General features: G+C 38.0%; 1 protein-coding gene across 1 annotated transcript in view; it reads right to left on the minus strand.

Annotated features, from left to right (window-relative positions):
• Positions 1-1,426: 1,426 nt before the first annotated feature.
• Positions 1,427-22,322, minus strand: part of NXPH2 (neurexophilin 2) — a 114,137-nt gene continuing 93,241 nt past the window's right edge. Inside the window, exon 2 of the mRNA XM_059166754.1 lies at positions 1,427-3,934. Coding sequence (XP_059022737.1) covers positions 3,191-3,934 — 744 coding nt within the window. The 3' untranslated portion in view covers positions 1,427-3,190. The remainder of the gene's footprint in view (positions 3,935-22,322) is intronic.

The raw sequence follows: 22,322 nt of genomic DNA on the forward strand, positions 1-22,322 counted from the left end.
CTGATCTGTCCACCACACTCTGAAAGGCAGGGCTCTCAGAGCTGGGGCTGCCCCTCCAACCTGGCAGAACCACGTCTTGAGCGAAGACAGAATTAGCCAGATTGTGGAATGTTTAAAATGTAGCACTCATGCCTAAATTGTAGCATGTAGCATCCAAGTCATATAAAGTAAAGTAGAAAGGTGTTGCAGAATAAAGATGAAAGACTATAATGCAATATGCATCAGGTGCTCTTATGGGCGGTCATATCAGAGAACTATACCCTTTGTTGCTGTTATTGTAATCATGAGAATGCACTGAAATTCCAAGTACCCAGCAGTAGGAAGGAAATTGTTCCCTTTTTACTGATTGCGGCTTTGCTGGATGCTGTCCATAGGCTCTTTCTCTCATTGCCCTTCCACAGAGCTTACAGAGTCTGTGGCTGATGTGATCACATTGTTCTTAGTCTTGGAAATATGGTTTCTTTCCTGATTCAGTGTGATGAGTAAAAAGATTGGTCATGCTGAGGGGGAAAAGGTCTTCAAACTAATTTGCTTTCTAGTAAGCAGCAAGCCTGCAGAGCCCCTGGAAAGACGCCTAACATCTCCCTGAAGATTAAATTTCTGCTAAGTTTTTTTTTTTTTAACTTAAAACATGTTTATTGAATTATAATTGACATATAACATTATAGTAGTTTCAGGTGTACAATGATTATGTTTTCGTTTTTAAAAGTGTCTATTCTTTAACTTTTGAAGAATTTGTAATTGTGTGTAAAGTTAGCTTACATGAATGTCCTTTCCCTCAACTGTAATATTCAAAGGCAAAAATGGTTTTGTAGAAATGTATGCATTTGCATGTTTAAATGGGATCTGATTTATATTGTGCCAAGTACCATTACTGGCAATTATGTAGTCTTTGAAATGAAATTATGACTTAAAAATGTATGTGGCATATGTTCTACTCCAATTAAAAAAAATATGCCTAGGGAAACTTTCTTTCCTTTTTTTTTTTTTTTTTTAATTCCACAAACCCTGCTAAAATCTAAGAACTGTGTAAACCGATCTCCATTTTTACCCTTTGCATAGATATGTTTATATTACTCAACATTTGAACATCAGAGAGTTCTTAACCATATTTCATGTTGTAATAATAATAATAATGATAATAATAATTAATATCAATCATAATAGAACCTCACACTCGTAGAGGTCTCATCAGGTTTCAGGCTACATGCCAAGTGCTTTATATGAATTATCCTTTTATTCTACATTAATGTCTTCATAGTCAAGGTGCTTTGTTTAATATATACATAAGGAAAATCATAAGGCTCACTTGGGGATCTGCGCGCATGCGCACACGCACACACACACACACACACACACACACACAAAACCCTTGTGAGAACAAAACCAAGAATAGTCTTAAAAAAAAAACCCTGAAGTCATGTGACAGATTTAGCAAATTCTTTTTATTTACATAGAAATGTGTACACATACTTTCTCTGTACACAGAAAATTCTAAGTATATATACATATATGGTTCCCACGTATTTTACAATAAATAGTATTTTAATCCTGTCTATAGATGAAAATAAAAGGATGCCTCAAAATATTTCACACCAACCACAAAATTACGAAAGCACCTGATGAACTCAGAGCAAAAATTTCAAGCCTGTACTACCACACACTAAGCCTAGTACATTTTTTTTTTTTTTTTACAAAAGACAAAATCAAACACTGTACAGAGATCACCAGTAAACAGAAAGGAATGGAGATGCAAAATAGAGAACAGAGCTGTTGGCTCTTCAAACAATGTAGAAAGAGCATTTTTGTTGGTTAGACTTGTCTTCTTTAAGTTTAATGTTTTACTTCAACTGGTATTTTACAGATAAGGGGGCAAAAGTGAACACCTACTGTAAAAAGAGTAACCTTTCCATGAGTCTTAAGAGTTCTAGAAACCTTATTGCTGGCCAGCCAGACCCTCTTTCTGTGTTGATGCAAAGATCATTCACATCTATGTTGCAGGACACCTGTCCACACCCCCGCCCCGCTCCCCCCGAGAGAAGATGGCAATGACTCCAACGGTGAAGCCGCTTTAATTTGGAAGTGATTTCAAAAGCCTGGTGAGTCAGGTTGTTGACACTTAATAATAATCAGTCATGTTTCAATATACTCTTTATCTCCAGGTAGTGTTTGATCCCCACTCAAATAATTAATGAAATGCAAAGAGGACTTAATCTGGGAGGCTAGAAATAATGAATCCATAATCCTGGAATTTTGTCAATCCACTTCCAATTATTTTCTCTGTTCTTGCCTAGAGAACAAAATCGCTTTCTCTCAGTTTCGGAGTTGTTCTATGTGTGTATATAAACTCACACTATCAAATGAATAGCATGAAGTTATAGGTTATAGGGTAGAATGCAGATTTTATGGTACTTTTGGCAATCTCATGGCATTGAATTTGGCAAAAGAATCTAAAAACATCATGAGCTTCATGACTGTGGGACTGACTTAAAATATACTCGGGTTCGCTTTCCCAATGCCCCATATTACTACTCAGATGAGAATCCTAAAGATGGTGGCCAACCCAGGACTAAGTGTTTAAGTCTCATCCCAGCCTAGCTCAGATAATCATGTGTTTAGTTCCACTGTGGCACTGTAACCTCACACATGGGTTTTGAAACAAATTTTACCCCTTCATCTCTCATATCAGTAACAGCACTGATGTGGGGGAAGGACAGAGATAAAAAAAGAATTCAATGTCAGAAATGTGATTCCTCTATCAAATGCTATCTTTTCAGTTACTTTACTGAATCTGCTAATTTTAAGGTAACCTTCCAAAACAAATTTCAAAGGCAGGCTCATTTCAAGAGCAATGTGTATCACATGCATAATTCGGTTCTTTTTCGTTACATGTTTCTACCATTGATGTTGATTTTAGAGAAACAACAATATTTCTAGGACTTAGCCATCCTACATGAAAGCGATGGCTTCATACACAGTTTGACTTTTCAGATTAAGGTACAAGCGAAACAAACACATGTCACATTTAAAGATGTTTCTTTTTCTTTTTTTTAATTTGAAAGCCTAATAGGGAACTAAGGTTCAATGCCAGAAACAAAAGGGATCCTTTACCACGAAGAGTTGGCCTTGGTTCTTGGTCATTCTAATGAAATATGTATTCACCCCTCATTTATATCACTGTTGGAAAGATTCAGCCAGAAGATAAATATGGAGTCTCACTATGGTAATTGTAGTCAGGACAGACTTTTTGCACAAGTTTATAATCAACACTGTAAAAGGCAATGTAAATGCAAATGACCTTGAAGGGTTTGGAACACAACCAAGACACATGGCTCTGAGTCTGCTCCTGGTAGCAGATCTTCGATGGGTCAAAGTTGCACAGGGCAGTCTTCTTCGCCCGGTCTGTTTTTTCATATTCAATGCGACAATTGAAAGATTTGGATTCCTTGGTCTCCAAGGTAGACTGCGGGGAAACTTCAAATTCCACCACTTTGGAGGGGGGTACCAAACTCACTGAAACATTGCCTAGGCCTGTGGAATTATGTCGGAAATAAACACTGAAGGTTCCATTTCCATGGTCAACAATTTTTCCTGTGATGAGGAGATTGAGTTTAACAGTTTTAATGTTGGAGTGGAAGTCGCCCCACCCAAACATCTTCTTAAATTTTCCCGTCTTTACTATTGGCCTCCGTTTAGTTCTTGCCAGTGGCTCCTGAACCTCCGTGACATTGGCCAGCCAATCCCAAAAGTTTTCCATGCTGTCCGCATATGCCAAGTGTCCAGGCTTTGGGACAGGAGACTGTTTAACAAACAGGCGCAGAGGATTGATGATCCTTGAGTGCACCACGTTTCCAACCAAGGTCCCGGGAGCATCTTTGTCTTCCCAGTCCAGCCCCTCTGTGGCATGCACTGCCTTCTCACTGTCACAGAATAGCTGTTTGAAAAGAAGAAAGAGAAATAAACTTGAGGTTAGGCTTTGAGCACACACACTAAAGCCAAAAGCAAAGGGGAAGTGCTTGCAGTATTATTTCAATTCTTGACAAATAGCATTTCACTCACAGAGCTGGGCTCAACAGCGTTAACAAGATGAGCATCTATTCAAGCAATGTAAAATTGTGAGCACAAAATTCAAATTAGGAAGAAAGTATTTCATTTTAATGGGTTAATGTGGTTTTCATCCCTGCTTCCTCATATTTATAATACTATCTTTTGAGATTGGAGGAAGTAATATATTTTGGCATCTCATTCATAAAAACATTCCATTTGTGTGGTCTTCTCTTTCAGGTAGAAGATGACTCCCCAATGCTGGTTGAAGCCATCTGAATGCAAAATATTGTATTCTTTTAAGTCTTTTAAGTATACTTAAGTCTTTTTTTTAAGTATACTTAAGTATACTTAAGTCTTTTAAGTATACTTGGAAATATTAAGGATATTATTACATGCAAAGGCTTATGTCAAATAATTTCATAGCTTTTGATATAATTCCATCTCAACCTCTGTAATAAAAAAAAAAAGGAGTATGAATAGTAAGAGAAAGTTCTACAAAAGTTTGAGTTGAAAAAAAAATTCAAATTTTGTGGTCCCAACAGAAACAGAAACAAATTAGAAATGTCTATTTTGAATTAATAACAGACCATAGATTATCCAATAAATTTTATTATAATTGAATTCTATACCCTGAAAGGATTGCTAAGAAAGAATGCAAATTAGTTTTATGGATTCCATAGAATGTGGTTCAGATCACACCCACTGAAACATAGTACTTTATCTGGATCTGATGTTTCTTCTTATTCTTTTTGTAGTGCAAGAGTCCCCATAATTTCTAAAAATCAATTAGTTAAGCCAATATTGATTTTGAGGGATGGAGTCATAATATATGAAACTGTTGCCTGGAGTGAATATTTATGGATGAGTTATAAAGTCCGGAAAATAGAGGTTTCTAGTGGAAACACAGATAGCCTCTTATCTCTAATGGCACAAACCACTCTGGTAATGATTCTCCAGAAAACTGTCAGCATGATGAAAAGGATGAGAGAGAAGTGAAGCTGTATTTATGAACTGTTTCCCCAACCCTTTCAAACTTGGCAAAGCACCTAGTAAAAGTAGTCTCAGATTATTACAGAAATTATTGCTTTCAATCCAATTTTTGAGGAAAAAAAAAAGGAGAAGAAGACACAGCTTGGATTATAAATATTGTACTCCACCATATGGTAGAACTTAATAATAACATGAGGTTATCTTCTATAGATTCATGAGAGCTTAGAAGTTTAAGTTCTAATAGAGTTTTGTGAAAAGTGTTTTCAGCTATGCCCCAACCCCCTAAGATCACGTTAGAGTCTGAAAGCAAGGACTTCAATGCATGGGTTTTTTCTTTTTGTGTACTTTGGGTGAGGAGGTGGGGTAGGGTGCATAATATATTTGCCTCTGATTAATTTCCTGATGGCTTTTCTTCTTCATGTCTAGTATTTTTAAAAATCCTTTTCCCTTAAATTACTAAGGTTTGGCAGAAGGGTAAACTGAAACAATGCACAGTCTTACTATTTTGAGAACCTAAATTTGTGCAACCTTCTTAGAGGTTTATGTATCCTGAGTTGATACTTCTTTCCTCTGCTGATGTTGAAAGGTGAGTATATTCACCAGGAAAAGAAGAATCCTTACTCTGGATTTCTGGCTCAAAATATTCTGGGTATCTCTGACAGTGAGACTAGCTTTCTGATTTTGAATATATATATATATATATTTACATTTTTATTTTTAATTTTTTTTCAAGATTTTATTTATTTTGACACAGAGATACAGTGAGAGAAGGAACACAAGCAGGGGGAGTGGGAGAGGGAAAAGCAGGCCTCCCACAGAGCAGGGAGTCTGATGAGGAACTTGATCCCTAGACCTTGGAATCATAACCTGAGCTGAAGGAAGACACTTGAAACTGAGCCACCCACGTCCCTTTTTTATTTATTTGAGAGAGAGAGAGAGAGCAGGAGTAGAGGAGGGGGAGGATAGAAGGAGAAGAAGCAGACTCCCTGATGAGGTGGGGCTCAATCCCAGGACCCTGGGATTATGACCTAAACCGAAGACAGAGGCTTAACCAACTGAGCCACCCAGGTACCCCCTATTCTGAATACTCTTACTACAATGTGTAAATCTCATTCAAATCCTTTGGTACTTGCCCATGGGGTTCAGTGGAGGCTTCAGTTATGACTTAAGTTCCCTGAGAGCTGACTGAAGAAGCCTGGTCCAACTGACATGCCACCCTCTCCCCAGCAAGACGTCCAAGGACACATGGGCAGGTAAGAAACCCCTTCCTGATCAAGGTCCAGTTTCTCTTTTCTGTGGTTGTGATTCTTGTTGCCCAGAGTCTACTATCTGTTTTTCATCCATTTCCAGTATTTCATGAGATGTGCTTTGCTTAGTCCATGCTGATAGACCAAGACATACATTTCACTTACTGAGAATCTTGTCTGTAAGAGCTTTACTTCCTGATCTCTACTCCCAGACTTGGTATAATTTACAAACTTCTTTTTTCACTCCTGCCTTCCTTCCTCTCTTTGATAGAGTAAATCTTTTCCAACATTTTCCCCTTCTAAATTTTTTTTTTTTTTTTTAAACTCAGGTCTTATCTTTATACACCATGCTGTCAATCAATGTTTTATTAGCAGGACTAAGGCTGATTTTCCATTCAAAAATATTTTTTTTGCTCATAAGTATGAGCACATTCTTTGCTCCCAGGGGCAACATGATCATTTTTTAGCTCCCTCAAAATGTTTGTTTTACATTATACATTTTCCTGAATTTTCTACCTGGATCATTTTTTCTCACTTACTGCTTAACCTGATTTTCTCCTTACTTTTCCATTATTGAAAACTTATAAACATGAATGATGAAAACCTCATTCAATGACAAGTAAGTTTGCAAGTTGACTGGTATTGGCCTTTTACTCATCATAGATGCCATTATGAGACAGATGTTAAGAAATCCTCTTACCTCTAGGACTTCTGCTGTGCTGGTTCTGAGATTATTCAATGGTAATAAGAAAAACAAGAATAATAATACTAAAAATTCATTTACTGAGTGTCAAAAAAATATGAAAACTTTCTTTTTAGTAATTTATGTTATACAAATTGACCCAAACATATGTGACTAACCCTAAGAAATTAAAGTGTAAAAACAAAAACAAAAACAAAAACTAAGTTTATCAAACAGATAACTTATATGCAATTATTTGGTTTTAGAAAGGCTCTTCAACCCTTCAGAAAATATTTTTCATATAAGAATTTAAAATGTAATTTGACTTTTAAAAAGTATATTCAAACACAATACTCTACAGATTCAAACCCATTCAAGGAGCTCATGATTTTAAGGTAGGCTTATATAAAAATATAATAAAATTTAACTAATAGCACAGGCCTGTAATTGGTCCCTGCTCTTGGGAAAATACTAACAGTATTTTAGATAAAAGACATTTTTATATAAAAAGTAGATATACATATATTTTAATTTTTTTGCTTTGCCCTAGACCATGACTTTACTTTGACAACAACGTTAAACAAGTTGAGAAAAGCTGTGTATAACTTCATCTCTTTATTACTTAATTTTTTTTAAAGATTTCATTTATTTATTTAAGAGAGAGAGACAAAGAGTATAAGTAGGGGAGGAGGCAGAAGAACAAGCAGGCTCACCATTGAGCAAGAAGCTCAATGCTGGGCTCCATCCCAGGACCCTGAGATCATGACCTGAACCAAAGTCAGACACTTAACCAAGTGAGCTGCCCAGGCAGCCGTTTTTTACTTCAAAATACATGACAGTTATCAAAAATACTGATTTCCAAATCTAAATCCAAATCTCAAAAAGTTATCAAATAATGAGAACAGTGTAATTAAATGGGTAAATATATTGCTAATTGTCCTACAAAGCTGACAACTGTACCTCCTCTCCCAACTTACTGTCCCTTTGGTATAACATGTTCAGCATTCCCCCAGGAATATTTTGTTAAGATGAATGCATCACTGCTGAGAGGGTACCCCCTTCTAAACCAGGTCTGCAAAGATAGGTTGTATGATCTAAGTCTCCAAGGCTCATGCTTAACATCAAAGATCTAAAGAAGGGTGACTAGGGGTTGGATGAACTATAACCCTGCCCCACACTCATTCATACACTCCCAGTATGGAAGCAGAACGGTGGAAAAGGCACAGGCATCCGGTGCCTGATGACCTCACACCCCTTACTTGAGTGTTTGATGTGAGCCCATTTCCTCACCTATCTCTCTCTTGCTGATTGATTGTAAGGACCAAATTTTAAAAATGGATGGAAATTACCGAGCCCAATTTCTGGCAAAAGGCATTCAATGACTGATGGCTCTTGCACGGTCCAATGGATAGTACCATGTTTCCTATTCAAGAACTGTCTTCAAAGGGTTGTATGAATTCTTGGGCCTTCAGGAAGCTGATTAATGGTTAATCAAGCAACTTGTTCGGTGCCATATAATAAATTAGTGACTGAGTAGAAAACACCTTTCTCAACCCCAGAACATCAATCATTTCCTCATGTTTCCACTCTCACTGGCATCTGAGTCACAGCCAGATCATAGGCACAGGTGAGCCCTCTTTGCCAACAGAACCTGTTTGTGGATCTTTGATTCCAACCTACCGATTGAGTCAGCGAAAGGACATGCTGGGAGAGTCTGGAGGTGGTTCTGAATCTGTTGGCTAACACTCTGTCCAAGTCAATGTTGTTAGATGTTATCTGCAAAACACATGGTTGTATCCCTTTGCTTACTTTTCTATTTGCTGTGGCTTTCTATGGCTATCACTGCTTCCTTTGGTCCCATCGTATTACAATAATAATGCAAAAACATTTAAGCGCAAGCAAACCCAAAATGGAGTTTCAAAAAGGGAGAAAAAAAGGAATTGCTGTGCTTTATCTGTTTGAACATTCCCTGATTTCCACACATTTATCAAAGTTTAAGTAATTTATGTCTTGGCAGGGTGTATCAATTTCACAAAGCACACACATTAGCGAGATACAATGATATCATATTAGCTTTTTCTGCATCTTACAGAGGAGCTCAGAAAGATTAATAAAAGCTCAAACCTTCATCAATTAAATGAAGCAGGTGGAAGGGAGGGAGTAGAGAAAGAAGACTGTATTTCATCTCAGTTCTTTGTTTTTAGGGGGGGAAGCTGGCAGGTTCAAATCATTCATCATAACAAGCAGGAGTTGAATTTCGCTGATAATTAAATGCATTTTTTCCCAAGAGACAAAGAAGCTGCAATGGATTTTATAGTAGCAGATGTGAGAACTGTCACGAATTATGGAAATAATTTATAAACTAAAAAAGCATTTTCCTCTGCAAATACTATATCAGAAGATCCTTTTAAAAACGATATCTGTCATATACTTTTCAAAAAATGATTTATTTTATAGTAATTTTAGTTTTATAGAAAAATTTTGTCATACAGAGAGTTACCATATACCTGGCATCCCACTGCCTGTACTGCTAACATCTTACGTTATGTGCTTGTAACAACTAATGAACAACACTGACACATGATTATGAAATGAAGTCTATAGTTGACTCGGATTTCCTTTGTTTTTCCTTAGTGTCCTTCATCTACTCGAGGATCCCATCTAGAACCCCGCGTTATGGCCATCATGAATCCTTAGGTTTGTCTTGGCTGTGACAGCTTCTTAGTCTTTCCTTTTTTTTTTTTTTAAAGATTTATTTATTTATTTATTTGAGAGCTAGCAGGGGGAAGGGAGGGACAAAGAACCTCAAGCAGACTCCAGACCGAGCATGTAGCCTGACACAGGGCCACATCCCATGACCCTGAGATCAGGACTTAAGCTGAAACCAAGAGTCGGACACAACTGACTGAGTCACCCAGGCACCCCAGTTTTTTCTTGTTTTTGATGAAATGGTATGTTTTGAAGAGTACCGGTTAGGCATTTTGTAGGATGTTCTTCAATTTGAGTTTGTCTGATTTTTGTTCCATGATTACACTGGGGTTATAGGTGGGGGAGGAAGTGCCATTTTCATCACTTTATCTCAGGGGCACATGTTAGCAACATACTTTATTACTGTCGAAGTTATTCTTTCTATTCTGGGAGAAAAGTTCCTTTTTTCAAAGTTTTCCTTTCAGAATTTTCATAAAACGTGTTCATTTTTGTTATCATAAGCTTAGTTTAATTCACATCTAATTCAGTGGCACTTGGTTTAGGATTATTGTTATTTTTTAAACCAGGTATTCTCAAGCCTTTCAGTTTATAACTATTGAATCACTGAATTATCTAAAATAACCTCAGAGTTGTTTAGGAAGTCATATGCTCCTTATAAAGTATTTCGGCAATACTGCATGCTATACATTTGCCTGTCCTCGTGATTAGTTATTTTGTTTTTATTTAATATTAATTTCTTAAAAACTTGGGTCCATTTCAGTAACTGAGAGCTCAGTCAGAAGAGCTTATTCTATCAATATCTTTCATAGAATTAGATGCTGACTATAACAGGGTCAACTGTCCCTTCTCTCAAGTTTGGAGCCGGCCCACCATACTTGTCTCTAGACACCCCGAGTGAGTCGTATCAACTCTGAGATGAGGCTCTCTTGGGTGCCTGTTTATCAAGGGGGCATGGAGCTAATGAAAGAAAGCCTCACAAAAGAGCATTCTATATTCATAGTACTCTGGGTGCTAAAGGATCATGAATGCTATGTGCTCTCACTTGGGATCTGGGGATAGTGAGACCTTTGGCATAATTATGAGATAACCCTTTTCTCTACGTCTATCATTGTGACAGCTTTGCTTTTTCTCTGTAGCTGACGCTATAGGGCTGAGGAGAGGAGATTTCTTTATACACAGTGCATAACAGAAAGGAAGTGAAGGGCATTTAAAGCTTTGAGCTTCTGGGGTTCAAATTCCATTCAATCTATACCATGCCACTATCTGTCCAGGTAGTTCTATCTTACAGCACTTTGAGCAGATGGTGTTTTCATCTGAAGAAATGCCAGCAGAAGAGATCTCTCCACCAGCCCTGCTGTCCCGGTCCAGTGTTTAACAGTTACAGCTGACACATTTATTTTGTTCCCACTAACTCTTCACTGACATGACACCAGGGGAGTAGGAAAGGCTTGAATTTCTTAAGTAACTGAAGCTTAGCACTTGAAGCTCGCTGCTTCTATATATAGTTCTCCTGACTTAGCAAGGCCAGACTGGATGACATTAACATACCTTTCTTAAGAAAGTAGGAAGCCTGAAACAGCTTGGAAATGTTTCCACAAAAATTATTTTACTTTTGGAGGAGTAAATTAATTGCCTCACTGGCTTTTGCTTATACCTGCAGCCAGATGAACGTGACTGGACTCCTTCCCACATTGCATTTACAAATGACTGGACTGGGAGACAAAATGGAAAGTCCCAAACAAGTCCGTCCATTGTCGAAAAGAATCTGTCGGCATATCCTCCAGCAGCTGAATTTGCCCAACAGAAAAACTGTCCCAAGAGTGATGAATGAAAGAAGCAGACACAAGGAATTCGATCAGAATATGTTAAACACTACAGCAGGGAAGAATGAGGCATGGAAATAGCAGTGCTTTGATTTGCTGGAAGGAGTTGGGGTCAGAGCACTGGGTTGGTAATCTGGCATCATCACTTATGATCCCATCATCCTGGGCCAGTCATGACTGTTTTTTCAATGGTAAGAGTAGAGGCAGGGAGGGTTGGAGTTGAACTTGGGAGAGAAGGAGGTCCTGAGGGTAGCAAGTGAATCAGGGTGAGGCTGCTCTGTGGGCAGGACACTTATAAGGACATGAGTTCTATAGTCCAGAGGATTGAGGAGACACAGAACCATGGCCAGAGATGTAAGCGTTCATGTTTAATCACTGACTGAACACCTATTTATGGAGTGCCTTCCAGATGTAGCATTTATGCTCTAGGTATTGAGAGAACGTTGCTCAAGGGGCAGATAGTTTCTGCCTTCATAGGATTTGTAGAAGAGCAGGAACAAGAAGAATAAATCATACATAAATCTCACTTATTAATGCTTGTCATAAGGGCCAGGAAATTTATCTGTATATCTATACCTGTATCTATATCTATACCTGTATCTATATCTACATATATCAGCACAGCAGGAAGTCAAGAGCCCTAGTCCTCAACAGGGAGAGAAACAGCACAGGGAGTAAATAGAACCATGTAATTAGTACCTTTATTCTGATGAGAGAAATGAAATCCAAGATTTACCAGTTGATGATTGATAATGAATAAATCAGTGACAAGGAAACATATTGATCTTGGTATTTATACTCCTTTTTTCCTACTCTAAATTATGTATTGATTTGTTTATAATTACTAATGAGAGTATGATAACATTATAAGACAATAGTTATATTTCTTCTAGTGAAAGGTTAATTTTTTTTCTTTTTCTTTTTCTTCTGCCCCCCCCCAACTTTATTGAGGTATAAATGACAAACAAAATTGTAATATGTTTAAAGCAATCCATGTGAGGATTTGATACATGTTGACAGTGTGAAAGGATCCTCAGCACCCAGTTAATTAACACATCCCTCACCCCAGAGTTACCTTTTTAGGGGGAAGGTGAGAGAACCCTTAAGAAAGGGTTCTTGGCAAATTTCAATTGTACAACACAGTACTATATATTACAGTCACCAAGCCGTACATTAGAACTAAAGAACTTACTTGTCTTATAACTAAAAGTACATGACCACCTCTGTTAACCATAAGTGGACTCCAACGTTCTCAGCACTGAATTCCTGATTAGGAAGTCTAGTACTCTTAGGTAGCAACCCTAGCCAGCCTGGGCTTTCACCCTTAAACCTCCTACGAGATGCTGAAGGTTTATAATACCTTTGACCCTGGAACAACATGGGTTTGAACTCTGCAGGTCCATTTATATGCAGTTATTTTTCAATAAATACCATAGGGTACAGTAAATTAACTTTCTCCTCCTTATGGTTTTCTTTTTTTTTTCCTTATGATTTTCTTAATAACATTTTATTTCCTCTAGCTTCCTTATTTTAAGAAAGTAGTACACAAGAATATATAACAGTATATAACATACAAAAATAGGTGTTAATCAATTGTTTAGGTTATGGGTGGTAAGTCTTCCAGTCAATAGGTTACTTGTAGTTCAGTTTTAGGGGAGTTAAATGTTATATGTGGATTTTTGATTGTGTGGAGGTCAGCACCCCTAACTTACTGTGTTGTTCAAGGGTAACTGTATACATTCTTGGGTTCTGGGAGAGTCAGGCCTTTGCCATGATTATGTTATAGCTCTTTCCTATAATACTATATAACTAATACAATATATATTAATGCTGATTGATAATGAACTAAGTATGTTCTGGATAAGTATTCTGAAATAAGGTAGGTTTGTCTTTATGTTTCTAGGTATGTGAAAAGATGCTAGTAGACAATAAATTTGAATGATATCTATGATTTTCATAAGAAATACTGATTGTTCTAAATAAAAGGAAGAACAAAACAAATATTTTTTTTCACAATCATAGCACTGAAAGACATCTATACCTCAAGAGGATGTTTTCAGTTCTCTGTGTTTACAATGAATATATAGTATTTACAGCTCATACTGCTTTACCATGAAACACTTGCCATAATATATATAACACACAATGCACAGATTATATATATTACCTACCATTAACAAGGAAGGCCATACCCTTAACTGTTTCATACTGCACTAAAAATATGTAGTCCTCTGGGGGCACCTGGGTGGCTCAGTGGGTTAAGCCTCTGCCTTCGGCTCGGGTCATGATCTCAGGGTCCTGGAATTGAGTCCCACATCGGACTCTCTGCTCGGTAGGGAGCCTATTTCCCCCCCACCTCTCTCTCTGCCTTCCTCTCTGCCTACTTGTGATCTCTCTCTGTCAAACAAATAAATAAAATCTTAAAAAAAAAAAAATGTACTCCTCTGTCCATTAAAAGAAAAAAAAATCCGAATTTCCAGGATGAGGCAGAGGGAACCAAATGCTCCAAACTTGTGGATTTGTACCAAGCTGGGAAAGTTGGCTTTTCCTTAATAACAGAAGTGGCATATGCTACAAGAGATAAATTGATACCAATCTGTACAAATATTTTTTAAAGGCAGCTGGCTTGCCCTCCCTTTGATATCCTGGAATCATTCATTAATGTTCTTTTCAAGTGACAATCACTGCTAAGTGCCAGTTTGGAAGGAGAACTGGTTTGTTTAATAGCTCTGTTTATAATGTTGTTCATGATGGAATCCATGTAGCTGGCCATTAATTATTTTACTGAGGGTATGAGTCTACGCCAAGAACCCCCAAAGTGACCCCTGCTATACAACCTACAAGTGGCCCACAGATGCCATTATAGAGCTGTATATTATAGAGCCAATAATGAAGGTGGTCTAAAGCCTTATCTTTGTTGCATATATATAGCTTATATAATTGCACTGCTTTAACAATTCTGTCCTGTATCTTGTGGTTAAAACTAAAATGACAACCAGCTCAGCAGAAAGAAAAAAAAAAAAAATCCCTGTCATGATCAAACTCAGCATCCCATTAAATTTTTTATTTGTAAAGGAATCTTGGAAAGCATTTTTTTCTGAGTAGAAATTTTACAGATTATCGTCACTGCCGACAAAATAGAAGCACCTACCTGATGGACAACACACAATGCTATATTGATGATTAGTAGTGTGGCTGGCCCTAAAGTCATATTTCTGGGGCTCTATTACTGAACTGTCACAGCAGATTAAAAGAAGAATGACATAAAGGGAATGAAGGATGGTAGAATCAAACCTGTATCAATATATTAATTGTGCCTATTAATTTTTTTGTGGCAATAAAGTGGCATTGTTTCAAAATTCATTTTGCATGTTGAAAAACAAATGTTTGCTTAGGAGAAGAAAGCTAAACAGTGGACATCCTTCCTTTCTGCTGAGTGTAGCAAATTCATTTTACCTTCCAGATATCTTTTAATAGCTACCCTTTACATTTTTCTAAATTGATACAGGAACTAACAGGAAACATAAATGTGAAGACAGAAATCTTAGCAATAAGAGCCAAAAAGCTAGATTGCAATGCTTGGCAGTAGTTTTATTGCTAAGGTTAAATATGGCAATTCCTATTTTATCCTGATGACAGTAATCTGGAAAATCAATGACATAACTTCTACAAAAAAAATGCACACACACACACACACACAGATACACAGAAATATCATGTGTATAAACACATGCGTACATGCACGTACCATAATTTCTGAAAACATTTAGGGGAAATGGTGTGAAAGGAAACTTAGATTTCATTTTGTATTAGCAAGCTAAATAAAACGGGCTCTTAAACAAGCATGAACAGGTTAGAAACAAATGTTGAGGATGTCCTGTGGGAGGGGGCTAAGTGTCACGACAAGACCATGCTTCCAGAGTGAAATGGGGTCAGACTGTAGTCTCCATTACTGCAAGTTTTGCAAAGTCAAACAAGGTATTTATTTATTTTTTATTTTTTTTATAATCTAAGAGAAGAAAAATAGTCCATTTGCAGTTTAAGGAATCAATGCATCAGCACGTGAAGCGGTATTGTTTTCATCCATGTGTCCTTATGAACTGCACCCAAGTTTTTTTTTTTTTTTTTTTTTAAAGATTTTATTTATTTATTTGAGAGAGAGACAGTGAGAGAGAGCATGAGCGAGGAGGTCAGAGAGAGAAGCAGACTCCCTGTGGAGCTGAGAGCCCAATGCGGGACTCGATCCCGGGACTCCGGGATCATGACCTGAGCCGAAGGCAGTCGTCCAACCAACTGAGCCACCCAGGCATCCCCCCACCCAAGTTTTTAATGAGAGAGAAATGCTTCACATGATAGGAACACATAAATACTTCTCAAATATAATGCCTGGGAAACATGAATCTGTGTGTGTGTATGTGGGGGGGTGTTAAGAATTTATTTATTTATTTGACAGAGAGAGAGAGAATACAAGCAAGGGGAGCAGGAGGCAGAGGGAGAGGGAGAAACAGGTTCCTCGCTGAGCAGGGAGCCGGATTTGGGACTCAATCCCAGGACTCTGGGATCATGACCTGAACCTAAGGCAGCCAGTTAACCAACTGAGCCACCCAGATGCCCCATGAATCTGTGTCTTCACCTGTAAATGTTGGCATTTGAAAGGGAAATTTACCACAAAGGGAAAAACAGTCAAAGGAGGAGTGGAAATGCCAGATATCGCTATTTCTATACCTTTAAGCAGAGTTTCGATGAGGGATGAGGAAGCACATTGTGGGGGGTGGGTACAGAGAGAGACAGGAGATGGGGGTTAGAAGTGCACATGTGCAGGGCTGTGTACTTCACCATCAAATCCTTTTGATATTTCAGTCTTGAGGTACAATTAGTCTGGCAATTAGCATGTACTGTCTGTGATGGTTAGTTTTAAAATTTCTTCTTATTCTTTTTTTTTTTTTTTTTTAAGGAATCTTTACACCGGTGTGGGGCTCCGACTCACAGCCTCAAAATTAAGTCATATCCTCCACGGTCTGAGCCAGCCAGGCACCCAGTGATGGTTAGTTTTAAGTGTCAGCTCCGCGAGGTGACAGTGTTCAGTTATTCAAACAGTAATCTAGGTGTTGCTGTGAAGGTATATTGTCAATGTGGTTGACATTCACAATTAGTTGACCTTCTCTTTTTCGTTCAAAATGTTCAGTGTTTATTGGTTTGTTCTTTCAACAAACACATGACATTTATTCATTTAAAATAAATCTTCAAATGGTTTTAGATATATAGTTTGGTATTTCACTTAAATGCAAACATTTGCAGTGTACTGGGGATTTTTACATGATCCTACATAAATGTGCTGCTTTATTATGACACAATATAAATGTTTTAGAAAATCAGTGATAGTTTCCATATGATAAAGTATCTATTTCACAAAGAACACAACTGCATTATTACTCATGTAAATGAAACTGATAACAGTGTTAAAATTATTTTTTGCAATAATCATTCCTAATATTTATACTGAGAATTACGGTCTTCATAAATAATCTCATTTGATTCTTATACCTACTTTGTGAGGTGTGGTGGGCAGAAGATAGCCTTGGAGAGCTTATGAGGGGTTGTCTAAGGTCCAAATGTTGAAAGGCAGCAATAAATACAGAAATCAGTTTTTTATCAAGTCATTGTTTTTTCCACACTAATACTCTAATGGGTCTGACACCAAAAAAACAACTTGATCAACATAATACAAATAATATGATATAATATAAACTATTTACCTTACAAATAAAAAATTTCTTTTCACTACAAAATGTTTATTCTAGAAAATAAAACTAAGAAAACTAAAAATTAAAGTCAGGTAAATGAATATTTTAGTATTTATATTTTCTTAATATGTAATACAAATGATACATCAATGTGGAGGTCGAGAAAAATTAAGGCCATCCCACCTCAGGTTTAGCCTTAGCATAAGTACAGCCATCTTAGCTCCAGAAGCCATCTCAGACTCCTGTGCCCAAGGGCTGAACTTTTCCCTAGTTTACTTTAGTTCTAAGGACACCCACCCTGCTTTAGTTCCAGAGCCCCCCCCCCCCCCTGCTTCAGTAACAGGAAGCCCCACCCTGCTTTAGTAACAGGAAGCCCCACCCTGCTTTAGTAACAGGAATCCCCACCCTGCCTTAGTAACAGAAACGCATAAATACCCCTGGCCTTAACTAAGCTCGGGGTCCAAGTTCCTACTCCTCTGTGCCGGGTATACTTGGGCCCAAGCTTAAGCTTGTCAAATAAACCCTCATGTGACTGCATCAGTGTTGGCTCCTTGATGGCCTCTTGGATGCGAAAACGGGTACAACAACCTTTTGTATAGTATCTTTAATTACTTTTAAGAAAATACATTGTATTCAGTTGCATACAGCTTAAATGCTTTAGAAGAAAAAAATCTCACTATTGCTAAGAGTAAAAATCTGGGCCCATTTTCTCTAGACCTCCTCCTTAAACCTTCCACACTTTGTTGTTCCATCATTTGTCATCCAAGTCCAAGTCAATTATTTGGATCATTTTGGGCAGAACCAAACTTGTTCTCTGGGATGGCTACATCCTTGAAGCCCAAAGAGGTCTGGTGGGCTCTAGTCTTTGTATCCATGGCTTTGCCTTCCTTCTTCATCTTGACCCTTCCCTCTAAAGTGCCTTAGTCCAAGCTGGTGACATTTCTGGTACTATGAATTTCTTAAAAACACATCAGTTTCCTGTGTCATTCACTGGGGTCCAAACCATTAACAAGAACGTCCTCCACACATCTTTTCTGGATAACTGTATCTATTCCTGGTTTCTGCTGATGTAGTTGATTGGATCCATGAGTCATAGACTTAAAGTCTTTAGCAAAAGCACTCACTCCTTTGGTGTTCTCCCCAGAGCCCATCATTTGACTCTAAGTAAAGGAGATTATTCTTCTTGTTGTGGGTGGGCACTATCCAATCAGTCGAAATGTCTTAAAAACAAAATCGTGGTTTGCCTGAGGAAGAAGAAATTGGGCCTCAAAATTGCAGCATTAACTCTTACCTGAAAGTTTCTGGGGCCTGCCCTACAAATGTCAGACTTGGCACCCCCACAATTGCAAGAAGCAATCCCTTGAAAGGTGGCTTTTTAGGTTTCCATTTATCTACTCATCTACCTGTCTTTTCTTTATCATCTCTCTAGCCTGTTGATTCTGTATCTCTGGCTAACTCCAATACACTACCTTTTAATTTCAATAATTATGTTCATGTGTAAATATCTTATTTCATGACTCATTTATGTCTCTTGCTTTCTTATATTATCCATAGAACCCAGCAGAGGAGATACTTGATCGTTATTTCATCACAAGTTCAGATTTAAGGTCAAGTGTCTCCATGGTCTCCCAAAAGTAACCTGTGCAAGTTCAAATCACTTCACCTGCCATGTTGTTTGTTATGATCATTATTATTTATTTTTTACTTGACTCTTCCTCTTGTAGACTCCTTGAAGGCAGCTGCTCTGTTTTGCTTGCCTTTATGTTTCCAGCGCTTATCTCAGTGTTTGATTCACAATAAGCGTCCAATGAAAGCTGAGTACATAAATCTGACCAGCAGTGTGTAACATCCTGGACCTTTCACTACTTTTTATTTCCTTAGGCTTTACTCTTAGGCCACTTTGGAAAATGTTCTAAATCCTAAATAAAATGGAGTCGATAAAGTAGTCAAGTAGAAAAAGTAGGGGAGACAGGGAAAGAAGAGTTACACGTTGGGAGAATGGAACTGAATAAGCAGAAATGATAATGTGGTAGAGGAAGAATGAAAATTAAATAGAAAAAATTCAAAATAATATTTGAAAGTTTTGGCAGGAATTAATGAAAAACTTAATTTAGAGAGTATTATTAAAAAAAAAAAAAAGACTGAATTCTATTACTCTCAAGGGGTACTTATTCCCGTGACTGTCTTCTTCCTAGAAGTTGAGATTTACTCACAAATCTCTACTGTTAGTCCCAACTTAACCTGGAGTTCAAGATTTATGGATCTAGCTTTCTAACAGACAGGTTCACTTTAAAGAAGGATAGTCAGGAGAAAAGCAGGCAGAGACAGGGGCCCTGTCCTAAAAGTAAAATTACCCTTAAAAGGAAAAGATCGCATCCTGTTGTTCTAGGCTTTACTCAGTGCTACAGCCTTAAATCTTCCTGCTAGGAGGCCTTACAATATGTATTTAAAATAGTGGAAGGGAATGGTTTTGGGTGTTTTTACCCAGGCCCAGGGGCCTGCTGAATAGCCAGTCTAATATTTAAACAAAGTGCTTGATTTGGTGGCTGGAAGGTGCACCTTAGGGCAGTGGGGCCACCACCCCCTTGATCCCAGAGGCTATAGAAACACCACCTTGGAAGGAGCCCTCCACCTCTCTCACTTGAACAACCACCTGGTAAGTAGATGACAGGGACGTGGAGGGTTAATCAGATTAAAATAGCCCACATCAAAGAGCCCATAAAACATCCTAGATTTAAATATCAAATTGTCAATGTTTCAAGTCCCCTCCCTCTTCTGGAACTTTGTACTCTCAATAAAGTCTGCTTTGCTCCCCACCATTCTCCCTCTGCTCTACCTCTTCGTTCTTCTAAAGGGCACAACCAAGAACCACGGGCACTAAAGGAAAAGAAAGCTTACAACAAGTTTAGCCATGGAAAGTACACACCAGTTTATAAAACTCTGTAAAACATAGTATGATTCCTTTGTGATAGTGTAAGTAGCAGTTAAAGATAATGCAGATAGAAGGTTTTTTCAATGGGGGGGCGGTCAAGGGAGCTCTTTGTTACAACTCAAATGATTGCAACATTGCTTCAGATAGTCTCTACTAGGCTGAAGTTGTGCTCACAGAGCCCTGAGGGCTTTCGTATAATTGCAAACAGACAACTTTCAGTCATCTGATACTGGCTAAGATCACTCATGCCTTCTTTCTTCTCTGTGTCTGAAATCATTTGCAAATAGGATCAAATCAAAGTCTTTTCTGTCTCTCTGGAAAATGCTTGAGTAGCCTTCCCTCTGTTCTCTCCACCTCCTTCTCCCAACATGTGGTTCAGATAGTCCTGGGGAAGGTCCAAAAGGATTGTCCTGGGATCAGGAGCTGGTTCAGGCCCACAGACAGTGGCCCTGGCTCGCTCTTGAAACACTTTCGGTCAAGCCACACCCAGCACCCATCAGGTATCCAGCCTGGTGCATTTTCTAAGATCTACTGGGATTTGATTGTGAGCCTTTAAAAATCTCCCTGTTACCTAAATTGATGCCTTCACAATTAAAAGCAGTGGAATGTGTTTTTGTTTTTGTTTTGCCTCAAAGTAAGGTTTGGTAGAATTTTAATACATACAAGAGACACTAGTGTTATTTACTAATGCAATTATATGTGAGTTCAAATGTGTAACAATTCTTACAAACTTCATGAATGAGAGTAATAAGGATCTTACACATATTACTTGAAATCAGGGGAAGTAGAGGAGTACTACAGTCATATGAGCCTCAGAAGAGCTCATGGCAACATCTCCACCGTAGAGTGTCTTCGACAATCAGTGGACTTGGTCATTCCCCACCCCAATTAAGAATAAAAATTGAGAACTAAGTTATCTTCATTCTTTGTTGAGAGCCTTTTCTAGTATCCTTACAGACTATTAAGTGAAGACCCAGAAGTAGTGTGGAGATGGGATTTGGTGGGCCCACCATTCTACTCCTATAATAGTGCCTGAGTTGGTTGGTGTCCCTTCGTTAGGCTGAATTATCTTAAGATACAGACATTTTCTTATCCTTCATTCTATTCTCAAAGCCCCGCATTTATTTTATGTCTAAAGTGCACATGTAGTAAGCATACATTGCTGAAAAAGTGTAATCCTTCATATAAAGTGCCAATATAATTTCAATAGTAACAGAATGACTTGGTTAAGTTTTCTCAGGAGACTTTGTATATTGTAAAATCATTCTTGGGCTGTACCCAAATAACCATGAAACATTTTTAGATAATCGGGGATCAAATTCAAAAAGTTTAACTGTGGTTATTGTAGGGAACCTGGAGAGAAAAGCCACACTTACAGAAGGAAGAGAATGGGATGCTACAAACAATGTTTGATGGGATCCTGGCCACTCTGGCCCTTGGAGACTCCAGCATAATCCCAGCCTCTGGGATCCAGCAGAAGACAAGCATTGTTAGGCTTAGCTGAGGAATACTGTCAGATTAGGAAGGGATCTGGAAAGGGGATGTTGTGGCTTACTCCATTTGATTAGGGAAAGGGAAAAAGACTTCTGTGAAAAGTGTCCTTTAGTGACAAGGGGAGAATTGGTGCAGCATCCACTGAATTGCTAAGGAGAGAGTATACTTTTCTAGAAGTGTTCCCATCAAATAAAGGACTAGAGAAAAAGATACTTAGGTAAGTTACAGTGTTGTGGAGAGATCTGATTTTTTCAGACTAAAAGTGTTTTGGACCTGAACCACATAGATAAATGTTCCATTTCTCACTGTACTGCCCTTGGCTTTTGTAGACACCTTTAACAATCTATTAAGTAAGTCAGAATACTTAATAACCAGTGGACACCTTCCTGATGTGTTATTGGGAAAGAGGAACAACCAGTGATTCACTAGGTCTTTACATACAAGTATTAAGAACTAATCAACCTGTTAATTAAACTTGGTTCAGATTGGTGCTTATTGAACAACTATGATGTAAAGACCACTTGGGGAACATTCCCTCATTAAGAACTTGCAGTGAAATGGATGGGTAGCCTGAGGTGGTAGCAGAGGAAGTGGTTAGAAAGCAAATATCCAGAGACAGACAAACTTGAAATGTGAACCTATCCTCAACAGTGC

This window comes from Mustela lutreola, chromosome 3 (genome assembly GCF_030435805.1).
Source record: "Mustela lutreola isolate mMusLut2 chromosome 3, mMusLut2.pri, whole genome shotgun sequence".
Classification (NCBI taxonomy): Eukaryota; Metazoa; Chordata; class Mammalia; order Carnivora; family Mustelidae; genus Mustela; species Mustela lutreola.